The sequence below is a fragment of the Argiope bruennichi genome, chromosome 3 (assembly GCF_947563725.1).
Source record: "Argiope bruennichi chromosome 3, qqArgBrue1.1, whole genome shotgun sequence".
NCBI lineage: Eukaryota > Metazoa > Arthropoda > Arachnida > Araneae > Araneidae > Argiope > Argiope bruennichi.
The window spans coordinates 137,781,906-137,806,153 of record NC_079153.1 but is presented as its reverse complement, the minus strand read 5'-3'; the positions used below and the strand labels follow the sequence as shown (position 1 = coordinate 137,806,153).

Genomic DNA, 24,248 nt, shown 5'->3' with positions numbered 1-24,248 from the left:
GTGCGTAAGCACAAAGAAATGAAAACCTGTACAATTTGTTAATAAAATAAACAATAAAAAGAAATTGCCAGGAAAAATAATAAAAGGTGAAGATGATGCAAAGGATTATTAATTAAGTAATAAGTATTATTAAAATGAAATATATGTAGCCACTTAAGTTATTATACCTGTGGGTTTGGGGAGAATTGGCTTTATGAGAAATCTTTTCGGACACATTACTTGCAAAATTTATTTTATCCATTTACAAAATTTATTTTATCCATTTATGATTTTCTTTTTTGTATTTAATATTCAAATTTGTATTCTTTACTGGACTGTGTGTCTATATATATATTCACTATCTACTAATAAGTAATTGGACACCTATGATAAAAGGGGTAAATTTATTCATATTCTGTAGCTGGTAGAGCTTCCACCTGAGGCAGTTACAGCCTTAACCCTCCAAGACATGCTTTCCATAAATGTTTTGAAGACGAACAGTGTTATTTTCTTCCACTCGGCTTTGAGAAGACATGTAAATTCTTTCACTGATTTTGGACAGTTGCTGCATGTTTTCATTCAAGGATCCAATTCATCCCCGAGATTTTCTATAGGATTCAAATCTGGGCTCTGGACTGGCCAGTTCAAACGGTTTACCCCATACTAATCCAGGTGGACCTTGTAACATGACAAGTACCATTGTCATCCTGGAAATAGCAATGATACAACCCCGTAAAAATGCCTCAGTGTAGGAAGCACATTGCTGTCTAGAATAGTGGAGTAGGAATCTTTGTTGAGCTTATCATGAATCGGGATTAAAAGACTTAGCCTATACTACTACAAACATCTCCAGATCATAATTCCAACTCTGCCAAACTTTTCTGTAGACTCAATGCATTCTGGCAAAAGGTATATGCCAAATCCTGACTGCCATCCAGCTGGTAGAGATTGAACCTTGATTCATCACTCCAGAAAACCCACTTTCACTCATCTTCGGTTCAACTTTGATGTACCTTGCACCACCTCAATAGAGCAGCATGGTTGGATTTGATAATCAAAGGCTTATAGATGGCAGCACGACCATGGAATCCAAGCAAATGTGCTCCCTTGCTGATGGTATTTATTAAAACAACAGTCCCGGATTCTTGTTAGAACTCCTGGAATATGTGGTCCATCTGTTTGGTATGGCTTTTCTAAATTTCTTCAGATAGCATTTGTCCGTCTCTATCTCTTAGTTTCTTGGGTCTGCTGGGTCGAAGCACATTCTGAAAATCATTACTCATCTATCACCTTTTAATCACAAAAGCTACTGTCGATTTTGGAATGTTTAACTCACTAAATATGTATTTTAAGGATCGGCCATTTCTATAATATATGGGAATGTTCTCAAAGTTAAACAACTCTGTATTTTGTGGCATTTTGCATGCAACTAATGCCATGCTGTTTCCTGCCCAATATTTAAGCATAGAAGGTGTGATGTAGATCAGGATTGCAGGTATCCTTTTTTGCATGGGTGTCTAAATACTTATTGGTATAAGTATTTAGACATAGTGGGCATGTGTATGTATATATATATATAATATATATGCCAGGTGCATAGCATCATAAAAAGTGCTTAAAGTTGCACATAAAAGTGTGCACTTTAAAAATGCTTAATTTTCTCGAAATGTGCAAGGAAAACTTTTTGAAGGATGTCATGCATACTTATTAAGATAATACTTAATGGCTTTTTCACATTTCCTCTTCAACAGTGTGCGTTGTTGTTTATTGAAATATTGGGTAGACTATCGTGAAGGGTATATATACTCTGTCATACCTTTTACGACTTTGAAAAACCTACAAATTTCATTGGAATTCAAAGATGGTATATAATTTATTTTAGTTATCTCTGATAAATATATGTTTAACCTTTTTATGTATTAATGAAAAATAAGCAGATTGGTCTGATCAATGTAAAATAAGAATACAGCTGGATGAATTTGCCTCTTTAGTTCTTTACACATTCGATCATTGTTCTTGTCAATATTCCGTTTATGTGCAATCTCTTGAACAATCCGTTTAAAGGGATTTGACTTAACTATGCTGAATTTAATTCATTGCTATATGCAATTACGTTAGTCAATTGCATAAAATTTTGTATGATGAAATTTTAACTTGAAACCATAGGTTTTCAACTATTATAATTTCTTTCACTTTTTTTTTTTTTTTTTTTTTTTGTCACCATCTATTTGAAAATTTCTATTTGTTAGACCAACGCAAAATTTTAGTTTATATAAAATCCTTTTAAATCTAGTATTTAAAATTTTTTATGAAGAAGATGAAGGAAAAAAAAATCAAAACTTATTCTTTAGGGTTCATATTCTATCATTTAGGTAATTTTTTTTTCTCTCTTTTTCCATCTCTTACAGGCATTTTCTATTTTTTTTTTTTGTTTCCCATAAAGTAAAAAAAAAATCTTTCTACACATACAGATGTTTTTTCTGATTGAAAGAGCAACATACAGCACAAACCATTGAAGTTAGGAACATGAAACTTGGTAGAAAGTTATTTCTTGAGTATTTCAGGCCTACTAAGAACGGATTTTCAAAATTTTAATTAGTATAATGAAAAAATAAAAACAGAATTTTAACGTGTTTCTGTCATAACATCAAAGCTTATTATCTCACTAAAGTTATTTTTACATCATTTTAAAAGTTTTAGAAGGTGACTTTCCAATGATATGAATTTTGTTTAAATAAATGCATTTTTTTAAAAAAAATTGTATTAAATTTTGGACATAATTTGTAACCATGATTTTTATTGTAACGAAATTTAAAACGTTGTCATTGCCCCATCATTGAATCACATTAAACGTATTAACATCGTGATTAAAAAAATGCTTTCTTTGCTTTAATTTAAAATTCAAAACTTTATAGCAGTTCACTGAATAAGATTCTCTGCTTGTTGAGTTTTTTTTTTTTTTTTGTAATTTTAAGACAGTGGAACATGTTGCATGATAGTTTCAAAAAAATAGTTTTCAAAAATACATTAACTGCCATTTTTTTTTATTTTGCACCTTTGTGAATTTATTTAAGTTATTTATGAAAACCTTTTTATAAGTAATGTGATTTCATACTGTGAAGTCATTTTTATTTCCTCATAAAATATATAATTACATTTTACTGTAATTTTTTAAAACTAAAGTTTGTATTTATTTTTTTATATTGATTAAAAAGCAGGCTTTTATTAAATTTTCGAAATGCAAAATGTTTAAAAAGCTCTTTGCTAAACTAATTTTTTTATAGTCTAAACAATTCTAAATACCATTATGCTTTTCTATTAAAAAAAATTGATCTGAAAAATTTAATTAAAACATGTTATTTTGTTACCAATTTTTGGCAGTTTTGCTAATTCTGAAATACTTTAGCTCTTAGCCATATAAGCAAATAAAATGTTTTAAATTGCTAAATGTGAGTTAGCATAGCAGGATATTTATGCTTTCCATCCCAGCCTTATCAGATATTAAATATCAAATGCAAAATTTTTGATTATATGCTTTTTTACAGAATTTTGGTTATTCATAAGCTTCTACATCTGTGTCGACATTTCCAGAAATGATATATATATATATATATATATATATCTAAATTAAGTTATTTGTTAAATTTAAGAAATATTGAAAAAGATCTGAGCTGTTTATTGTTAATCTTATAAAAGTTGACTTTATATTTTTGGTGAGGATATATATATTTTTATTTTTATGCCTTTTTCAAAACAAATAAATATGTTTTACATCAGCAGATGTGCTTTTGCAGTGTAGCATATAAATATTAAAATTTTTTTAAGTACGTATTTAAAATTAATTTTTAAAGAAATCAAATTTCAGTAAAAACAATGTATTATTTATTATTATTTTTATATTTATTTATTTGTTTGTTATTTTTAGTATTATGTATTATTTTTAATGTATTAGACAAAACATTTTATGCTTAAAAAATATGCAGATTTACATATGCATGATATAAAAAAGGTGCTTCATTTTTTTGGCTAAAGTGCTTTAAAAGTGCTTAATTTTTGCAGCATTTTCTCACTACACACCCTGATATATATTGTAGCTGTTTTCAGATTATTTTATTTGACCATATAACCTTTTATATATATATATATATTTAAATAAATATAATATAAATAGTATTTCTTTCATATGGAACTAATGTACCAGTAAAATAACTTTTATTAATAATAATACTATTCTTGTAATATAACATTTTTGATTTCATCTTTAAAAGAATACAGTATTATTTAGGTATTAAATTATGTGTGAATTTGCTACTTAAAAGTCTATGGTACATATAAGAATAATTGCCAATGGATATATTTTAATTTATAAAATAATGCATTTTTCAGATTGTTAAATATAATTGCTGTATTGCCCAGTGATAGAATCCAACATTATTCAATGTTAATGTTGAAAATATGTTAATGTTACATATTTTTATATCAATTGCTTATTATTTATTTAATTTAATATGCTTTATTTAAAAAATTTGTTTTGAATGGTACTGAATAAATTAAACTAATGTCATAGTAATTTTAACACAAGAAAATAAATATTGTGCATTCATTTTCTTTTTTTTTTCTCTAACTCTCTCTCTCTTTCCATTCCATTGAAAATGCATTTTAGATTAAAGTTGTGTAAGAGTATATATTACCCACTGTTAGAATTTTCTGCCAATATTGAATATGCTTCCCATTTTAATTAGTTAATTATTTTTCAATAATAATCGATTATTCAGTCATCTTATTCAAAAAACTAAACAAAAATTTTATTATCATTTGACCTGAATAATTATTATTTTTTTAGAGCAAATCTCTGCTTGGTGATAGTTCGGTAGCTTTCTCTCCTCCATCTATTATTAAAGAAACTTTGATGGATTCAACAACAGAGTTAAATACTGCATTTGTTGCACCATCAGGATGCATTAGGGTAAAAATTAAGCATTTATTTTCCCATTTCCTTATTTTAGAAGGTTATAGAATGAAATTCAAGTTGAGATGTGATAAGCTAGTGCAACAATTCTGAGTAATATAATCTGCTTTTCTGTGCTATAGTGAGAGCTCTGTGAAATTTAACCATTTTAAAGGAAATTAACATTATAGGTGGGAAATATCTTGTTTGAATTCTCGCTTGAATTATACCTTTATTATAATTACAATTCTTTGAAATATATTAGTCATAGAATAATCAAATTATGTAGCAGTGTGGTTTGTGGAAAGATGCTTAGAGAGAAAGTGCTGTAAAGCTGCAAATAGTAAAAAAGTATGTGTATTGATATCTTCAATGAAATATTTTTTAAAAAAGACTAATAAATCTTTATACTGCTTTGAAGTAAGTAACATAATATACTACAACCCCTCAGAGAGGAAATTTGTTTGGTTACAATAATTTTATTAAAATAATATAAGACTAAGTAAGATTAAGTAATTTTTGTTACACAAAAATTCTCATATTAAATCACAAACAATTACTATGGTTTAATAGTTGAAAAAAGCAGCTTAATAATTAATAGTACTCATAAACTTAAATTAGAATAAGCTAATGCAAAAAAGAGGAATGCATTAAGGACATCAGACATTTCTTTCTTAAATGATAGAAATTAAGACTGCATTGTTTTTATATAATGTGTGAGAGAAACTAGCTATTCAATTTGGAGATGCAGTTTCTTTAATTGAATTAATATCTTAATTTTATTAAACCTCATTAAAATATTCTACTTTAAAGTGAAATTCTTTAAGAAATTAAGTGTTTTATTTTCAAAATAAATAAAAATATTTAAATAGACTATAGTAGGTAACCTTCCCCTATTTCAAATATCATTCATATTATGAAGTGCGGCTTAGCTTTTTATATGCTGTTAAATGTTAACTCCAGAAGTTGCTAATTGATCATTATATATGATATTTAAATATTTAATAAATATAACACATTAACAGAGTACAAACGTCAGGATTTTTATCAGTGCATGTTAGGAATTGTTTACTTTTAACAAATATTCATGACAGGCTTATTTTAAAATAAGTGTAGACCAGGAGAAAAAAAAATGAGGATTACATTTTATTTTATTTTTTCTTTGTTCAATTTCTGTGATTCTTAAAATTTCAAATAAAAATACTTGCATGTGTGTTATAATTTATATTTAATTGTAATTATTATATATCGTTACAGAAATTCTTAAAAATTTGTACGTATCAAAGTTTGTGAGAAAAGAAATTTATAGCAACACCATAAGAAATATTTTATTTAAGACTTTAATTGCTTAACTTGTGCATAGTAAAAGTAAAAAGTATCTTTTGCTTGTAATTACTTTGACCAAATTTATTTGAATAATTTTTAGGCTAAGAAAAGGCGTAAGGAGGAGCATACTCCAAGAAGATTTGATTTTGCTCAGGTAAATTAATTACCTTTGCAGTTAATTTGTGTAATGCCATGTCTTGATTTTATTATAACCAATATAACATTAATATGTGAACCATCATGCAATAAGATGCCATTATGGTATTAACAATATCTTGTATACTGCATATACTGTTAATATCCTAAATATTTCTCTTGTCTCGACATAAGAAAAGATTGAATTTTATTATTCCATTTTAACATTAAGTGCACTAATACTGCCTCTTCATTAAAACTGTAGTTGGTAAAGTCATCTGAGCTGTTGTGGTATGGTTTGTGTTAATATAACTAAATTAATACAAAACTTGCAAGTTACTGAATCTAGCTAGTAGTTGAATTCAAAAACGTAATGTAATTTTATTCATTTTTTTAATATTAAATTAGAAATAAACTAATGGAAAAAAAAACTATGAAGCACTGCATTTGGTGATTTGCTTGACTTAACCTAACTTGACATTTCACAGTGTATATAAATGAATTATTAACAGAAATTGGTTTTCTATAGAAATTTATTTATATGCAGATTTCTTAAATTGGATCAGGATCTCATGTATAGAAACAGTGGTGTTTTTCAAACTAACTACTTGTTTCAGTTTGGACATTTATAAGCAAAACCTTGTAATAAATAATTAAAATTTATTTTTAATATTAAAAACTAAATTCAGTGACACGGCAGTCCATGTGGGAGGCCTATAGTGTCCATATCTGCTTTCTTGACCAAGGGCCCTGGGGTGCAAGGCATATGTCCCAGTTAGGTGGTCAGCCTAATGTGGAATCTCCAGTGTTTAGTTCCCAAATATGCTTGGTCCTCAGTTTATCAACCCACTGAAAGGCTAAGTCGACCGAGGATCGAACCTTAGACATGTGCGTTGGGAGCACAAAGCGCTACCACTACACCATTAAGCTTCTTATTTTTAGTAAATGCTTCATTTTCTGAATTTTCATTTTCAAATTTTGGAGTTGAAGTAACTTCTGTTAGAGAGATAATTATAAAAAGCTTACTATTGGAAAAAACTTTATGAATCACTGAATTTGGCGATTTGCTTGACTTATCCTAAATTGACATTTCACAGTAAATAACTAGGGTTTTGTATAACCATGTATAAGAAAATTGTCCAAATATCTTCATTCTACAAAAGATATGTTTAAAGAATACAGTATGATAATATGTTTGAAAGTTATAAATTAGTAAAATATGGAATTTTCATTGTGGATCACTATATATATATATATATATATATATATATATATATATATATATATATATATATGATGTGTTAAATCTTCCTAAAAATGCAAGTAGTCTGTTTATTTATCTATGAATTTTTTTAAAATTTTATTTTATATGCTTTAAATTTTGAATAAAATCTTTTAATGAGATCTTTAATCGTTGTTCAGTGATTTTAAACTTATGAAATCAAAGCATTACATTTGGTATTGACAGAAAAAAGAATATTTGTAAAAGTGCTTGACTTCATACTCCTTTGTATGAAGTCACATATTCATGTACTTTCATCAGAAAGGGTAAAAGATGGTTTGAAGATGCTATTCTCATGAAGTTTATAGACTTCCTTATCAAATCACCTTTATTCGATTTTGATAATTTTCATGTGAGGAAAATTAGATTGGATGAGGGGTTTTTTTATTTTTTATTTGAAGACCATGAATTTAATTAATTGTGGAAAGTTTTGAAGATTATTTTTATTCTTTCTCATGAACAAGCATCTGTTGAAAGAGGATTCATCATTTATTAAAATGAGAAATTTGAATAAAAAAATCCTGTGTTTCACAGCATATGATCTATGACTAGCGAAATCCACTGAGCAAAATTACTAAAGAACTGAGAATGTTAGCAACTTCAGCCCATTCAAAATATTTCTATTTCTTGTGGAAACAGATAGTGAAAAAAATAGTTGCTAGTGGCATAAAGAAAGTTAGGTGCTGATTTTTTGATATCTTTATGGGGGGGGGATTTCTTTTAGAAAAGGAAATTGTTGAAATGGGATATAAAGCTAAAATATGTACTTGTTCATCAAGCCAGAAGATTTTCACTGGTTACAATATTAATTATTGGGAAAAGTTATTAGTGAAAAAATTGGAACTAATGGAAAGTTTTGAAAAAAAATCTCTGGAAAGTATCAATTTTTTATTTAATATTTAATAAAATTATAATGACTTTTATATTCAGATTTGTTAACTTATAATTTTAATTTTCTTTTAAGGAATGGAATGTTAATGAAGTAGCTAGGTTAAGATTGGTTCTTATTTTTTCTTTAAAAATGCTTATAAAGTTCTTATTTTTTAAAGATAAAATTAGAACTCCTTGAATATAAATGTCCAGAATTCATACTGAATGTCATCCATAGTCATGCATTTTTCAGCTATTATCACATGTCTTCATATATAATGGAATAAATAACAGAAAATTTGGACTCGGATAAATCTAAGCCATGAAAATTAATTAAAATCTTCAAAAGAGATTTTTTAATATATGATAGGATTTTTATGATACCTTCTATATTTTTAATTCATATGCTGGACAGTGAAAAATTTTCTAATTTTGAAAGTCTTGTTTCGTTTGTTCTATTCTAGAGGAAAAAATTTAAAAAAAAAAAATGCAAGAAGCTTTAATAATTAAGTACTATTGTTACTGTTTATTTCATGTATCATCAATGAGGTGAAATGATGAGCTAAAAAGAATTTTGTCTTTGTATGAATGATGCTTAATATTATACCAAATGTAAAGAAACTTTATTTTCTTTTGTTAATGAATAATAAAATCTTTCATTTTTGATCCCAAAGATACTTGAATAAAAGATAAAAGTGCAGAGAAAATTGAAAGTACATAAAAATATATAAAGGAAAAGACATAATTTCATATGGCCAGGGAAGGGAGGAAGCATTTCATTTCAGAGGATAATTTTGTTTATTTTTATTCATTTCTCTATACTGAAACTGATTTGTGATAAGAAAATCTAAAATTGATTAACCTGAAAATTTCATTAATCTTTTTGTATTCAGATGGGTTGTGGATCTGAATTTTTTTAAAAAGTGTATCGAACTTTTTAAAATTATTTAAAATTCCATTCCATTTTCATTCTTTATCATTTTACTTGGTTTTTTTGAAGTCATTCTTATAAGTTTTAAGTTTATTCATTTATTACAAGTAATATTGCACGGTAACTTCAATTTGAAATATTTTTGTCAATAAATATTACTTAGAATGTTAACTATTTTAAGTACAAATATGTTCTTTGATCAACTTGAACCATTATTCCATTTTAGGTGGTAAACCTACTATTCTTTCAAGAATTACAATTGATTTGACACAATTTAAATTTTAACTGCATTGTTTATAAAAGACATTTTATTACTGACTTTTTAAAAACTTATCTTCGTTTTCCATTTGTATCCATACAAGATACCATCATCATGAAGAAATTAAACTTAGTAAACCATCAGGGTAGCTGTGCCATCAGAACTTGGAAAACCAGGAAAACACATGGAATTTAAAAATCGACTAAAAAAAGAGGAAAATATAGGGAAATCGGGAAAATACAGGGAATTTTAAACTTCTTGGTTATTTTTTCCCCATCTAAAAAATGCCAATATCTAAAGACTGTGAGAATAAAAAATCGTAGTCATTCATTCCAGAAACGGAATAATATCATTTGCGATTATGTAATGCAGGTACTCACACCTTTTTTACGCACCCCTTTTTTTCTGTTTCCAGTTTCAATTTGTGAAACAGTTGTTCTTTTTCCATAAGATTCCCGAATTGCAGCTAATGAGCATGCACAAGACTTCTGTAACTGTATGAAAGATTAGAATTCTGTGGCAGAAATAGCAATATATAAATAAAACGATTTTTTTTATGTATGTAAATATTATCTTTCTTTTAATATGCTATTATTTCGAATAATGTTAAATATTGGTTCCTTTCTTTGCTTTTCCACTCCTTAAAATCATATCGCGTTATAATTAGCACAGGAGTGCTATTTTTATATTTCCTAATAACTTGAATATATGTGCACAGAAAACACAGAATTTTTTTTTTTCAGATTTGAGTGGCAACCTTAATTATAACTTTTTTATATTTTATTCTCATAACTTTTCTATATGTTGTAATTACAATGATATTCACCAATCCATATGTTTAAATAAGAGTAAATAATGGCCTAACTTTTTCTTAACATAAAAATCTAAAACTTAGAAAGAGTCTTATTCAAATTATAGAAGCTTTAAATTCAAATATAAGATAAAAGAATCATGATAGCATTTGATATTTGGCGAGTCTAAATTTATTATTATGAATTAGTTTGTAAATTTCAAAGCACTAATTAAAAAAAAGTTTCTTTAAAAAAAAATCATCAACTTTTTTGCAATTTTAAAGACAATTGCTACCTTTACCCTAAAGTATCTGTAATAAGATAATTGTCTGAATTAATAATATTTATATCTTTCTCAGTTTTGTCTTCAAAACTATGTCTTGTAGCAAAATTTTTTGTTTTTAGTATTATATTTCTAGAATTGAACTAAATATAACTTTATCATTTATTTTTAGATATTTTGTTTCATAAGGCACAAATGCTGTAATATAAGTGTTTTAAGATTTCAAATTGAAAAAATTAGTTCAAATTTTTGTCAATAACTAAATATTTTCTTCTGTTAATAGCTAAATAATGATTTTTGATAGAAAACAGCAGTTATTCTCGTAGTCTGATGCTGCAACACATTACGAGATAGGAACTATATATTTTGAAAAATGGTTTGATCTTGGGTCATTCCACATCTATAAACAGATACTTTGTGTAAAGTCAATGAACAATTACTAGGAAAGGATAGTTCACTTTTATTTTATGATTTGTTATATTCATCTATTTTTAAAGTTGACACAAAATATGAAAAAGAATGATGTAAATTATTAATATTAGGAAATATTTGATTTTTTTTAAAGGCACTCATTGAATGGGAACGTAAAGTGACAAATGGGAGGACAATTCACCAAGAACATCTCACCGAGTTAGCTCGCCAATGGGTGTCCACTATTCAACCAAGATCACTGCAACTTTAACTATTCTCTGGAGATTGTTATTCTTAATTATGACTATTTTTTTATTATTATTCATGTTATTCTTTTGTTGCTACTTTTATTATATGTTGATGCAATTATTGAAGTGGATATACAAATTTGTTTTTAGAATCGCACAATCATGTTCTCTTTCAGACATTGTAAAATCTATAGACTATTTTACAAAATTTAGTGAGAATTTCTGCTGCATGAATTGCTGGCTGTGGTTTACTTTGAGATTTTTAATTTAAAGATCACATTGCTGCTTCAGGTGTATCTTCCTTATTATGTAAATATCTGTTTTACAGTTATTTTTAATAACAAAACCTATTTCATGACTTAAATCAAATTTCATTCTGACTTTTAAATTTCAATTAGGAGATGGGTTTGCTGTTTTCTTTCCTAGAATGAAAAACTAATCATAATAATTGTACACAATATTTATTTTCTAAAGAAAGCAAGAAATTCTTTATTTAATTGTATGCAATATGATTTAATTATATTTTCCTAAACTTTTTTTTATCTTAGATTATTATAGTTTATGATGGTCTAAAATTTGACTATTTGTTGTTTTTTAGATGGATTATCTATAAAAAAAATTACATTGCTTACTCAGCTGGTTGTAATGTTAATTACAGCTTGCTGATTTAGCAATTATATAATTATTCCTGCTGCTTTAATTATATAATTATAACTTCTTCAAAATCATGGAAAAGAACATCAAACTGGTGTTGATGCTTTGTCACATGCATTATTAAGTTATGTTGGGTCCTTGTAATAGTAAAATATTGATTTTGCTCAAGAAATGGAACTAAGTTGAATTCTTTATGATTCCATGTTTGAAGAACATTCATTATTTTTATTTCTTTTCGTTTTAAATACTTTAGAAGAACTAAATAGCTATTTCCTTTCAAGGTTCTAATTTGAAGTTGAATACTCATTATAAGTGGGATTTATATATATAAAATATATTTTTGTTGTTGATAGAGTATTTGTAAATCACTTGAAATATATATTTTGTTCGTAGTTATGTAATTGTGTTTCTTTAATATTCTGTGTTTCCTGTGTCTTGTACTTGTCTGTGTTTGTTGGGGTGTTCTATGTTAATCACTTATTTATTTCTTGTATGATAAAAAAAATTGTAAAATTATATAGATATATATACTAAAAAAACAGTGAAAAATGAAAAGAAAAACGTTTTTATTGTGTGTATATATGTTTTCAACTTGTTTTTGTGCGATTACAGTAAATTCATTTGATTGCAACTATGATGTAATGTTGTTTAGAATTAATATTGATTATTTACTAAGATTGCTGAACAATTTGTAACACACATTTTGTCATATCCCACTGACTTATTTGTAAGAGAACTTGTATTGTCTTGAATTTTCTCTCTCAAATTATTTATAGTAGTAAGAGATGACTAATTAAAATGAGAATTGCTCTTCCATTCTGAATTTTTTTTTTTTTTTTTGTAATATTTTGTAAATTTTGCCTTTTATTTGCACTAGATCTTGATTATTTGCATTAGATTTTGATTATTGTAGTGTTTGCTAGTCAGTGAGGTAGCTTTTCTTTTCTTCTAAAGTTAATATGATTTAATGTATTTCAATGATTATTTTTATTTAAGGGCCCTATTTTTTAATTTTTTAATCTATTCAGTAAGAAGTGAATATATTAATGCCTGTCAACATTGATATATTCACTTGTCATATTGTCATTAACATTGACATTCTTCATTTGGTTTTTACTTTTTTTTATATCATATTTTAAAGCTTTAGGTCTGAAATACGTTTTCTATAATTTTAAAATATTTTCTATTTGTACAAATTCAATTATATTAAACACAATGTAAAATGTTTGCATGAATTTTTATTTTTTTCAAAACAATTTTTTTGTGTATATCTGTGCTAATATCTCAAGATTTTTCAAAACTTTTTTTTCGCTAACTTCTGCTCAAGAGTGACTTATACTCCTTTCTCTTTCTTAATTCCTTATTGCTAATTCTAATTAATGCTGTTGAGTAACCTAGTGACACAACTGTCACAGAATTCAGCATTATGATGGGCATTTGTCAAAAATCTGTCATATTATTAATACATGGAAAGAGTAAAGTAGCTGTGATTTCTGTTTTTGTACTTACTGTTCAAATCCTTTTATTTATACCACAAACCGTTTCCAGCATTGAGACTATTACTTATTATGCAAAGATTTTTCTAACAGAAAAAAAATATTAAAATTGGACATGACAAAGTTTATTTAATTTGATACAAACTTCATGTTTCTTGTCACTTTCTGGGAAAATAGTTATAGATTTTTGTTTTTAGTGTATTCTAAATATCTATGAGTTGTTGTTGTTTGTTAAATTTTAATATTAATTCAACTTTACTGCATGAATTTTCATATATTTACTTTTTTTTTATGTAATGCTTTAATTGCATCTGTGTAATTTTGAATAAAATTGCTACAATATAAATAGGCATTTAATCATTTTGTATTTCTCAATGTTAAATTTCTCCTGGAATTCTATTTTTTTATTGGTTTCGTCTACATGAATATGTAAAAACTGTATAAATTTTTATAGTTTATGCTTCATTAATCGATTTTTTTCTTATATTGATAAGTTCTTCCAATTTTAAACTTACTTAAACTAGGAAATATACAGATTGTTCAATTGTGATGCTTTCTAGATAGTATGGTGTTCCCAGGAAATATTTTGGATGAGGCTTTTACAAAATTATATTCATCTCTATAATTTGTTTTAAAAATAATTCATTTTGAATTAATTCTTTATAATATTATTTAAAATATTTTAGCATTAATGAATTTGTTCATTTATCAGTTCTGAAAGATCGGACAAAGTTTATATATATATATATATATATATATATATATATATATATATATATATATAAACAATTAAGACACAAGTATAGTCTTGGAAGACCTCATGTTGGGGTCTTCTTAAGACTGTGTGCTCCTATCATTCTATCATCCCTGCAATTCTGTAACTATACCATTAATCAACCATGCATCAAAAGGAGCATAAAATTTGTTATGGGAATTGGTATCATTAATTTCAAAAAAATATATATCCCCAAAATTGAGAAAAGAAAAGTTTAAAATTACTTTGTAGATAGCAAAAAAGCCTGTCTCTTCTCACTTTTAAGCAATTAGTGACTAATCATTGCTGAAAAATAATTTGTAACATTTTTTAGATAACCTTGATTTCTACAAAGGTGCACAGTTTGAAGATGCTGCATTTTTGTCTGTTATTCATTTTTTCAACTTTTGCTCAATTTTTTAAAATTACCCTTTAATCTACAAAGCCACTTTGAATATACATAAATATGCATATTTTTGCAATTTTCAATAATTATAAATTGTGCATATTCTAAGATTAGCATTTTCTATCATTTTTTTTTTCCGTGAGAAATTTTAACACCTTGTATGAGGTTGCTTATGTTAACTCTTTTGCCACAGTGCTCTATTTCTTCAAAATTCTATCGTTGAATTTGAAACGAAATCAAAAGTGTATGTAATCCTATAAAGAGTTTTTAAATTTTGCTGCATTCAACATCTGATTAAAATGCTTTTTTTTTTTTTTTTTTTTTTTTGCCAAATAGGGGAGGGAAGCACTGATCAAAATATAATACTCTGTGTTTGAATTTTTGTTAGTTAATTAGCATAACTAAAAGACTTCCTTAGTGGCTGTTTGCAATGATGTGATGTAACATTTTGTTGTATTAGAATGCCACAAGGTATATTATAAATAATTAATCTTATGATGTATGTTAGTCATAACTGCATACCAGATACTAAGATTTTTTTTTTTTTTTTTTTTGTAATTTGGCAAACGGATTGAGAAGCTTGTTCTTTTACCTTTTGAATTTTCTGATTAAAAAATTTATTGCATTAATTTTGTTGATCTGGAGACCGATTTCATTTCCTCTGCATATTAGTATTTTTCATTTATGAGAATCCACTTTGATTTAATAGAAAATTTTCAGTATACAGATTAGGTTTTAGACACAATCAATATTGTTGTCTTTTTTTTTTTTTTTTAGTTAATATTTTTATTTGTGTTTAAGTAATTTTTTCATTTGTTTTCTTGTTTCTTTCTGTATGCTTTTGTTATTTAATGAGCCTATTAATTTTTTACTTGAGAGAATATTTTTTAAATCATAGATATGTTTATACTATATTCTTTGGTGGTAGCTGCTATGATATATAATTCATATATTTCTGTTGCAATAACGCACTGCACCTTTTCCCATATTGTAATTCTTATTTCCCTGTGAAAAGCTTTTAAATTATATATTTTGATGAAAAAATGATTTTGTACAATGTATTTTATTTACAAGCAGTGTATTTTATTTAGACTTTATAATTGTTTCTTTTACTAAAATCTGTTGTTTATTATTGATTTTAAAATTAATGTAATAAATCAGATGTGAGATTTCAAAGTATTCTTTATGAATTTTAAATTTTTTTAACTCTCTTCAGGTAATTTTATAAAATGTGCACATTTATGATTGCCTGTAATATATATATTTTTATATCACCTGTGTTATTTGAATATAGTAGTTTGTAGCTACATTTTCTCATTTATCCCCAATAAAATAATTTTTAAATAATAAATAATTTGTTGATTTATTATATACATGTATTATATTTCACCTTTCACTGTTAAATCGTATTGAAACAATTTTAAAATATCAAGGATTTGAAATTTACAGCCAAATATTTTAATTGGGATAGAAGGAGGATATCAAAATGATCTGTTAATACATATTGGATAATACATATTTAATACAAATTGGACGGATAAAAATATGAATCCTAACTTTGCTCAATGATTTAGAGAAGTTACTCAGAATCCGTTTTCTGTCTATTGTTCGCTTTGTAAGAAGTTAATAATCTTAAGTAATATGGGAAAACAGGCACATATTAGGCCAGCCAAAAGAGGAAAACATACAAAATTACGTTCAATTTCCAAACAATCATAACTGATATTGGACTTTGCGTCAAAAAAGAATGCAGGAGAAAATGATAGGCCAAATCTCAAAATATCAAATTTGTTGTCCGAAAATCAGCCGGTTGCGAACATTTTCGTTCCAAGACAAACATTAAAATCTGAACTTTTTTAGACATTAAAACCCGATGCGTCAAATTCGACCATTAATGCATTTATTGACGGAAGTATTTTCACATATATTCAATGATAGTGAAATAGCCAAAAGATTGGTGTTTCACTTTAGGTCCTCCATTATTTGTTACGGATTAGCTCCATTTTTTCAATAAATTCTTTAAACAATAAAAAAATTTTAATATCCTTTTTTCAAGCTTTGAACCGCATTTCGCAAACCAAATGGATCTGTTGTAAGATATTGATATGAATCAACCAATAAAGTTCTCCACAAGATAATGGAATTCAATATTTGTGAGGCATACCACTGAACAAGATTTATTTGAGAATTTTAATGAAGTTATATCAAGTTTGGATATACAAATTAGTATGTATAGATCAAATGTTAAATAAAAAATAAAAAAAGAACTTTCTTGCAAAAAATGTTTCTAAAATTTTAAATTTATGTACTTGTGGATTACACATAATCCATTGAGCGTTTCAGTATGTACATAAATCTATTGAATGGAAAGTAGATGTTATTCAAAGAGTAATGTATAGGATATTTAAAGATGGTTCAGCTAAACTTCCTGATTTCCTGGAAGTTGTTGATTCTTCTGAACTTTCATTGAAATTTTAATCTTTCCACTAGGTAGAAAATATCAGTGTTTGCGAAAGTACTCTAAAACTTTTTGACAACATAAAGAAATACATAGATTTTGTGACGGATTGGTATGGACGAAGATAGAAACTGGGACATTGTGGTTCGCAGCCGAGTAACATGTCCACAATACAAAAGCAATTGCTCGTGCAGCGTAGCTGTTAACTGGCTTATAAGCTTTCACCACAATTTCAATAAATGAAAAGTAAATTATGAAGTATTGTTCCAATATAAATATCATGAATGCTGCTCGCAGATTTCCTCTTATATTACATATGTAAGTTTGCCACGGGAGAAGGAGAAACTGGAAAACACAGGAAATTAAAAAAAAAACCGGGAAATTTAAAAAAAATTCATAAAAATAGGGAATTTTAAGTTTCTAAGTTATTTTTTCCTATTTAAAAAGCATATAAATACCGATCTCTAAAGATTGTAAGAATAAAAGATAGTAGCCACAGCTTCCAAAAACGAAACAATACCATTCGCTATTGTGTAATGCGGAAACTCGCACCTTTTCTACATTCTCTTCCCCCTTTTTTTTTTTTTTTTTTTCCCCGTATAGATCAGTTCAGTTTCGATTTATGAGACGATTCTTTTTCCAAGAGAATCCCTAATTGCAACTAAAGAGTATGAGCCAGACTTCTGTAACTGTGTGAAAGATTATAATACATTTCTCTGGTGGGAATAGCAGCATTCAATCTGCGAACCCATCCCGGTGGTATTTAGTCACTCACATGTGAGTTTATTGAATAGTTTGTTTATCAATTGAGAAATTGTGAGCTTATTTAGAGAAGATTTGAGAATTTTTTTAAACAATAAGCTTCTCAAAATCGGCATTTAATACGAATTAGATGGATAAAAAAAATCAATCCTGATTTTGCTAAAAGAGTTCCAGAAGACTTGAAAAATCCATTTGTGTACGGCTCGCTTTGTAAGAAAATAATAAGCCGAAGTAATATGGGGAAAAAGGCGCTTATTAGTCACAAGCAGTACCCGCACAGCGTTGCCCATGGCATAACATCTAAGGGGAAAAATCAGTTTTAGACATAGAGTCTAGCCTCCACCTGATATAACCTGGGAATGTCATTCGGGATCAAAAAGATATTTTGAAATCATCAAAAATAAGTACAAAACAATTTTTTATAGCACATATTCAGAAATATATAGGGCTAAGCTTTGATATACAGTCATTTGGCATAAACTGATATACAGTCATTTGCGAGGTAGGCAATTTTTCGGTGACGCTTTGTTCGGGGTTACATGGCGCCATTTTTTTATGTTACTGTATGCTACTGTATTTCGATCTTTCTTGTTCATTTCCTTTGAAATTTTCCTACTGCACATATTTCTTTGGCTTACTTCCATTACTTTCGATTAATTTTTTTTTTTTTTTTTGCATGCATTTCATTTTACTGCATTTATTGAATTTTTTTTCTATATTTCCTTTAATTTACTGCAGCGTTCCTCGGAACCTTTAGATTGGAAACGCTATTGCTGCCGTACGCGCCACATTCGGAAATTTCGCTAAAATTTGGTGATAAACTTTTTGGGTGAAAATGACTGTATATCAATGCTGTTCCATATTTAGACTGTTAAAATGGTTTCAATTTTCCTTTGTAAATAACACATGCCTTTTGATTCATCTTTCCATTTTAAAGCTGGACTAAGCTTTGATATACAGCCATTTTGCACCTTGCGAGGTTGGCAAATTTTCGGTGTCACTTTTGCTGCCGTTTTCGCCACATTCGTCCATTTTGCTAAAATTTAGCAATAAATTATTTTTTTTTGGCGAAAATGACTGTATATCAAAGCTGTTCCTAAAGCTGAACAATATAGACAGACTATAGACATTGTTCCTATTGAAAGCGAGGCATCATTTCTGTAGTCCACACATGAATCGAAATTCAGAGTGGAATTTCCCCAAAACTCATTGGCTAAAATTATGAAATTATTAATTATCTTAAAATAAGGATATTCAGAGCTTTTGTAACTCGGTCAGGCTTGATTGCAGAAGAAGTTTTTAATGGATCAAAGAAATCTTTATTCAATAATTTTTTGAAATATTGCAGAAATGATATATAAAAAACTATTCTGTGGCACAGATAAGATTATAATGCTGAAGGATTCGATTCTCCATAGTCATATTTTTAAAAAATATACATAGTCCAGTCGCATTAATGTGACCACCTGTCAAAATCAAGAATAACCACCTTTCGCAGAGCGGACAGCTGCGAGACGTACAGGAAGAGAGTCAATTAGGTTCCTGAAGGTGTTCCCTGGGATGTTGAACCAGTGCCGCGGCCAACTGTGCCATGTTATGCGAGTGATGATCTATGGTGCGAACAACCCGATCGAGGTGGTTCTCGATTGGGTTCAAGACAAGAGAATTTGCTGGCCAAGAGAGTACAGTCGGAGCCTCCGGGAACTAAGAGAGCAATAAAAGTTTTATGGGCCTGGAACACTGACCATTTCCGCCATTGCCGGTTTTAACTAAGCGATGGACTTTTATCAGCTTTGGTCAGTTGATGTCCATCGTCCCTAACGTCTGTTCGTTTGTGATGGTGAAGATTTTTGGGCATTTTTTGCATTAAAATTCTATGACATCGCCTCTGGATTATTAAAACGAAGTACCGTACATTTGACATTTGATTATCATTATCATATTCATATTTGATTATCATGTCAGTAATTAAGACTATTTATTTTTCTTTAATAGTAGCTTTTTTTCCGAGTTATGTTTTAATGTGAAGTATACATTAAGCCTAAACTCCTTTCTTGTTTCTTAGCATTGTACATTCTTTATTCATTGCAGAATGTAAACACGAGTCGTTTAACGATTCATATAATTCAATTTGTGTAATACTAATAGCAGAATTATTTTGTTTGCTTTGTTTAATTTTTTCCCCTAATTTTTTGCGTTCAATATTTTTAAACTTTTTTTCGCAGGAAATATTTTACTTTTTAAAATAATTTTAAACAAATCGATAGCTTCTAAAGTCAGATAAAATTATTATTTCAGATAAATAAAACTATCATTAAATATTAGAAAATTAGAGCATTATTTTATAAAAATATCACAACTATTTGGAACCTATCCCTTTGAAAATGTGAACAATGTTTAAATTTATCTTTTGATTATTTTTACTCAATGGAATAAATAATTTGATATTTTTTAGGAGTAGCTCCCATATACGACCTATTGGCGCCATTTTTATTTCGCCATTTTATTTTGTGACTCTTACTCGGAAGTTTTGAGGCCACGTTAGGCTTATTTCTAAGACTGTCAACTATTTAAGATAAATGTTGTGGTTATTAACCTGAACTTTTGAGGTCATGTTAGGCTTAATCCTAGGACAGACAAAATGAACTAGACTAAGTCAGGGGGTGGCGCTGCCCACCTGAAACTCCTTTTTTTAAATAATTTATGATAAAGATCCAAATGAAACGATTTATTTAATTATAAGTATAATAAAGTATGATCAAATGCTCACTTGCTTTTAAAAATATAATGAATTGCTCAAAATTAATATTAAATGATAATGACGAAATTATTCTTTGCTCCGCTTTTTTAAAATGATTACTTAATTTTATGCTGAATGTGTTCTGATGAAAACATTGATATTTTTTTCATTTTAAAAATATAGTTTATAAAAGTTAATAGCTGTATATGTGAGCTGCTCCTTATAAAAACACATAAAAATATAGTTTAATTAGTAACTTTCTGTCATTTTATTATTATTATTTTAAATACGACTCTGCATATTGACCTCTTTTTTTTACTTATCAGAGACTTTAATGGAGTACTCCTTCCAAGGAATATCTCTATAATTTCAAAGAATTTATTAATAACATGGATCTTTTTGTCTCTACAAGATCTCTCCAAAAGAAACATAATCAAATAAAATTGGAAATCACCTTGCTGATTATATAATGGCAAGGATTTTTTTACAATATTCCACAGGCTTTCAACAGTGTTTGTGTGGACAGCCGGAATTCCATTCACTAAATCTGCCGGCTGAACAAAATGTAAACTATGGTTAACTTTTAAATCTTCGTATCCTTCCTCACCTAAATTGCCATATGCCTTTTAATAATCACTATAAATTACCGTACCCGGTTCAATTCATTGTTTTATGCAAACGACCAATCAATCCATTGTTTCAGCTTTCCTATCTTGGACAGTCACAAGAAACGTACGACCAGATTCTCTCTCCACACCACCAAAACCCCATTGTCCCTTAACTCTATGACCTCTACTGTATTTCCTCTTACCGAATTTCGATTCGTCTACTTCCACAATTCTTCCGGCACCTCCAATTTTTTTCTGAATTTTCCTGTACATACTCTAAAATGCGTTCGTTAATGAACTGCCTCCAATTTGATAAGGTACTGTTACCGAAAAAGTATTTTTCTTTAAGTTCCCCAGTCCTTGTTCCTATAAGAATCTCGAAAGTGAGCAAAAATATTTCTTCCATAGTCAACCTATTGCTGTTGAACCAAGAGCCATACCTGAAACTTACCTGCTTCCCATACATTTTCCGTGACTCACCCCTAATTATACTGTTCCGACAAACAAAGCTATAACCATCCGAAACATCATTTCTAATTCGCACCTGCATTAAAACATTGCAAACAGTGCAATTTAGGGTTTTAATCAAACCTAAGAAAGCAAAAAAAAAAAAAAAAAAAAAAAAAAAATTATCCCTATCACGCATCAACTCTGTGACAAAATACCTGGTAGCAACTCCAGGATTTCCAAAAATAGGCCTTGATTTATTGTCTGACACATTCGAAACTCTAAATCCAAGTCCTTTATTCTGCAACACATTTTGAAATTTTTCAACACCATCCTTAATTGGTACATTAACATATGCCATATCTATGAGTAAAAATAGAAAAATAAAAATGCAAAAACGAATGAAATAGAAAAATACAACCTGGCCACCTGGGAAATGGTAGGAGCTAACAGCCGTTGACTGATACAAGTGGATGGAACAGTATGAAATGAATGAAATTTCAAATTAGAGGTTAAGGTTAAAGATTAAGAGATAAGGTTTAAGTTTACCATAAAGAAGAGTAGGGATACCAATGACAACAACCAGAAATTACCGTTTATCGCCAAATTTCTCGTCAATTTGGCGGAGATCGTATACGGGAGCTGAGCCATTTTTTACTATTCTTCTTTAAAGATAACAATGCCGTGAGTCTGCTGTGTAGAAGGTTGTGAATCGAATTATCCTCCTACTATAGAAAAGCAAACTATAGAAACCTACTATAGAAAGCTTTCTCCAGCAAAATATTAAATTCCCCAATGATGCAAATCTGAAGGAACAATGGCTCCGAAATATACCCAGAAAGGATTTTACGCCTACTGCTAAATCGGCTTTTTGTATCCATCACTTCAAAAATGATGATGTAATTAAAGAATATGTCCGTACGCTACCTGATTGTAAGACGGAAGTAAAACAACGTGAAAGATTCAAATTGAAACCCAAATCCATTCCTTGCATTTTTCCAAACTGGCTTCTCTATTTTTCTGATTCTCAAGCAAATTCATTGTATTAGAGAAAAGAACCTGAAATGCGGAGTAAAATTCAATTACAAAAATCTGATAAAAAATAACAGAATTTTTAAACTCAGATGTTATTTCTTGTTTTGAAGATTTAATTAAACGTACAGATATAATCAAAAGTTTTTGTAATGCACATGTTGATGATACAAGAATTAGTTATTACACATTAAAACCTTTAGAAATTAAAGCCAGTTTCACAATTGATTCTAAAATAAATATAAATATTTTCTTCAATAACAATAAAAAAAAAACTGACTACCAGAGTGAGACTTGGCTATTTTCCATGAATGAAGACGAACATTTAAAAGTAACTCTGTATTCTCAAATTGAAAATTTATTTGCATATCTCGAAAATAAAGAAGATATGAGTGAAAATGCTTCCCTTGGAAGTATTTTGCTTGATCTAAAATCATACCTAACTGATTCAAAAGAAAATGAAGATCCTCTTAATTTTGCTATCAACTTTTATTGCGAGCAGTTGAAATTATTGACTTCCTCACCTCCTTTAAGGTATTCTCCTTTCATTCTTTCGTGGGCTTTTTCAGTTTTTATAAAATCTTGTCAGTTTATGATGATTTTACAGAGATTTTATTTATAGAAGAATGTGGATATAAAATAATATCAATTATTTCAGATAATAATAGAGAAAACACAAACATGTTCACCAGTCTATGTGGAGGAGAGTTAAAATCCTGGATTCCAAATTCAAATCTTAAGAATGAAAAAATATTTATTTTATTTGATTCGGTGCATATTATCAAATACATTCTAAATAACTGGCTAAACCAGCAAACAACAAATAATATCTCTCATTTTCCCTCTTTCAATAATTTTGATAAAATTATGCATGCATCTATGAGTCATCTAAGAGAAATATATAGAAAAGAGCCAAAATCAGTTTTAAAATATGCTCGCAAATTAACTTTTAAATCCTTGTGTGCAAGTAATATTGAGAGACAAAATGTTGGCTTATGTTTAAAATAATATTTGATTTAGCAAATGCAAAAGCTTTAAAGAGACTGAATGACTCTGCTTACGATGGAACAATGGAATTATTGAAATAATCAACAAATGGTGGAGCACAATGAATATAAAAAGCCCTCGAAAAGGTTATGAGAAATTAGAAGAAAATAGAAAACCTTTCGAAAAAATTTCTGACGATAGGCTACTGTTTCTGGAAAAATCCATTAAATGAAAAATGAATGGAATTTTTTTTATTTCGGGTAAAAAAAAAAGGAACTGGAGAAATTGACTGCGGAAACCTTTTGTTCATTCGAACATACAACCAAAACAATGAGAGATAAAATTATTTATCAGCTTCATATTTCTCCTAATAGTCTTAACTGGCAAATATCAAACCGATCCTCTGGGAGGCAGATTTGGTCAATACAACAGCTGTGTGGT

At 28.1% G+C, this 24,248-nt stretch overlaps 1 protein-coding gene across 2 annotated transcripts in view; it reads left to right on the top strand.

Annotated features, from left to right (window-relative positions):
• LOC129964238 (myb-related protein B-like) overlaps window positions 1-12,579 on the top strand; it is a 34,079-nt gene extending 21,500 nt beyond the window's left edge. The window contains exons 16-18 of one of the 2 annotated variants that reach the window (XM_056078969.1): window positions 4,823-4,945; window positions 6,354-6,407; window positions 11,370-12,579. In XM_056078969.1, coding sequence (XP_055934944.1) covers window positions 4,823-4,945; window positions 6,354-6,407; window positions 11,370-11,486 — 294 coding nt within the window. In that variant the 3' untranslated portion in view covers window positions 11,487-12,579. The remainder of the gene's footprint in view (window positions 1-4,822; window positions 4,946-6,353; window positions 6,408-11,369) is intronic. The other variant, XM_056078970.1, reaches the window with a different exon arrangement.
• Window positions 12,580-24,248: the final 11,669 nt, after the last annotated feature.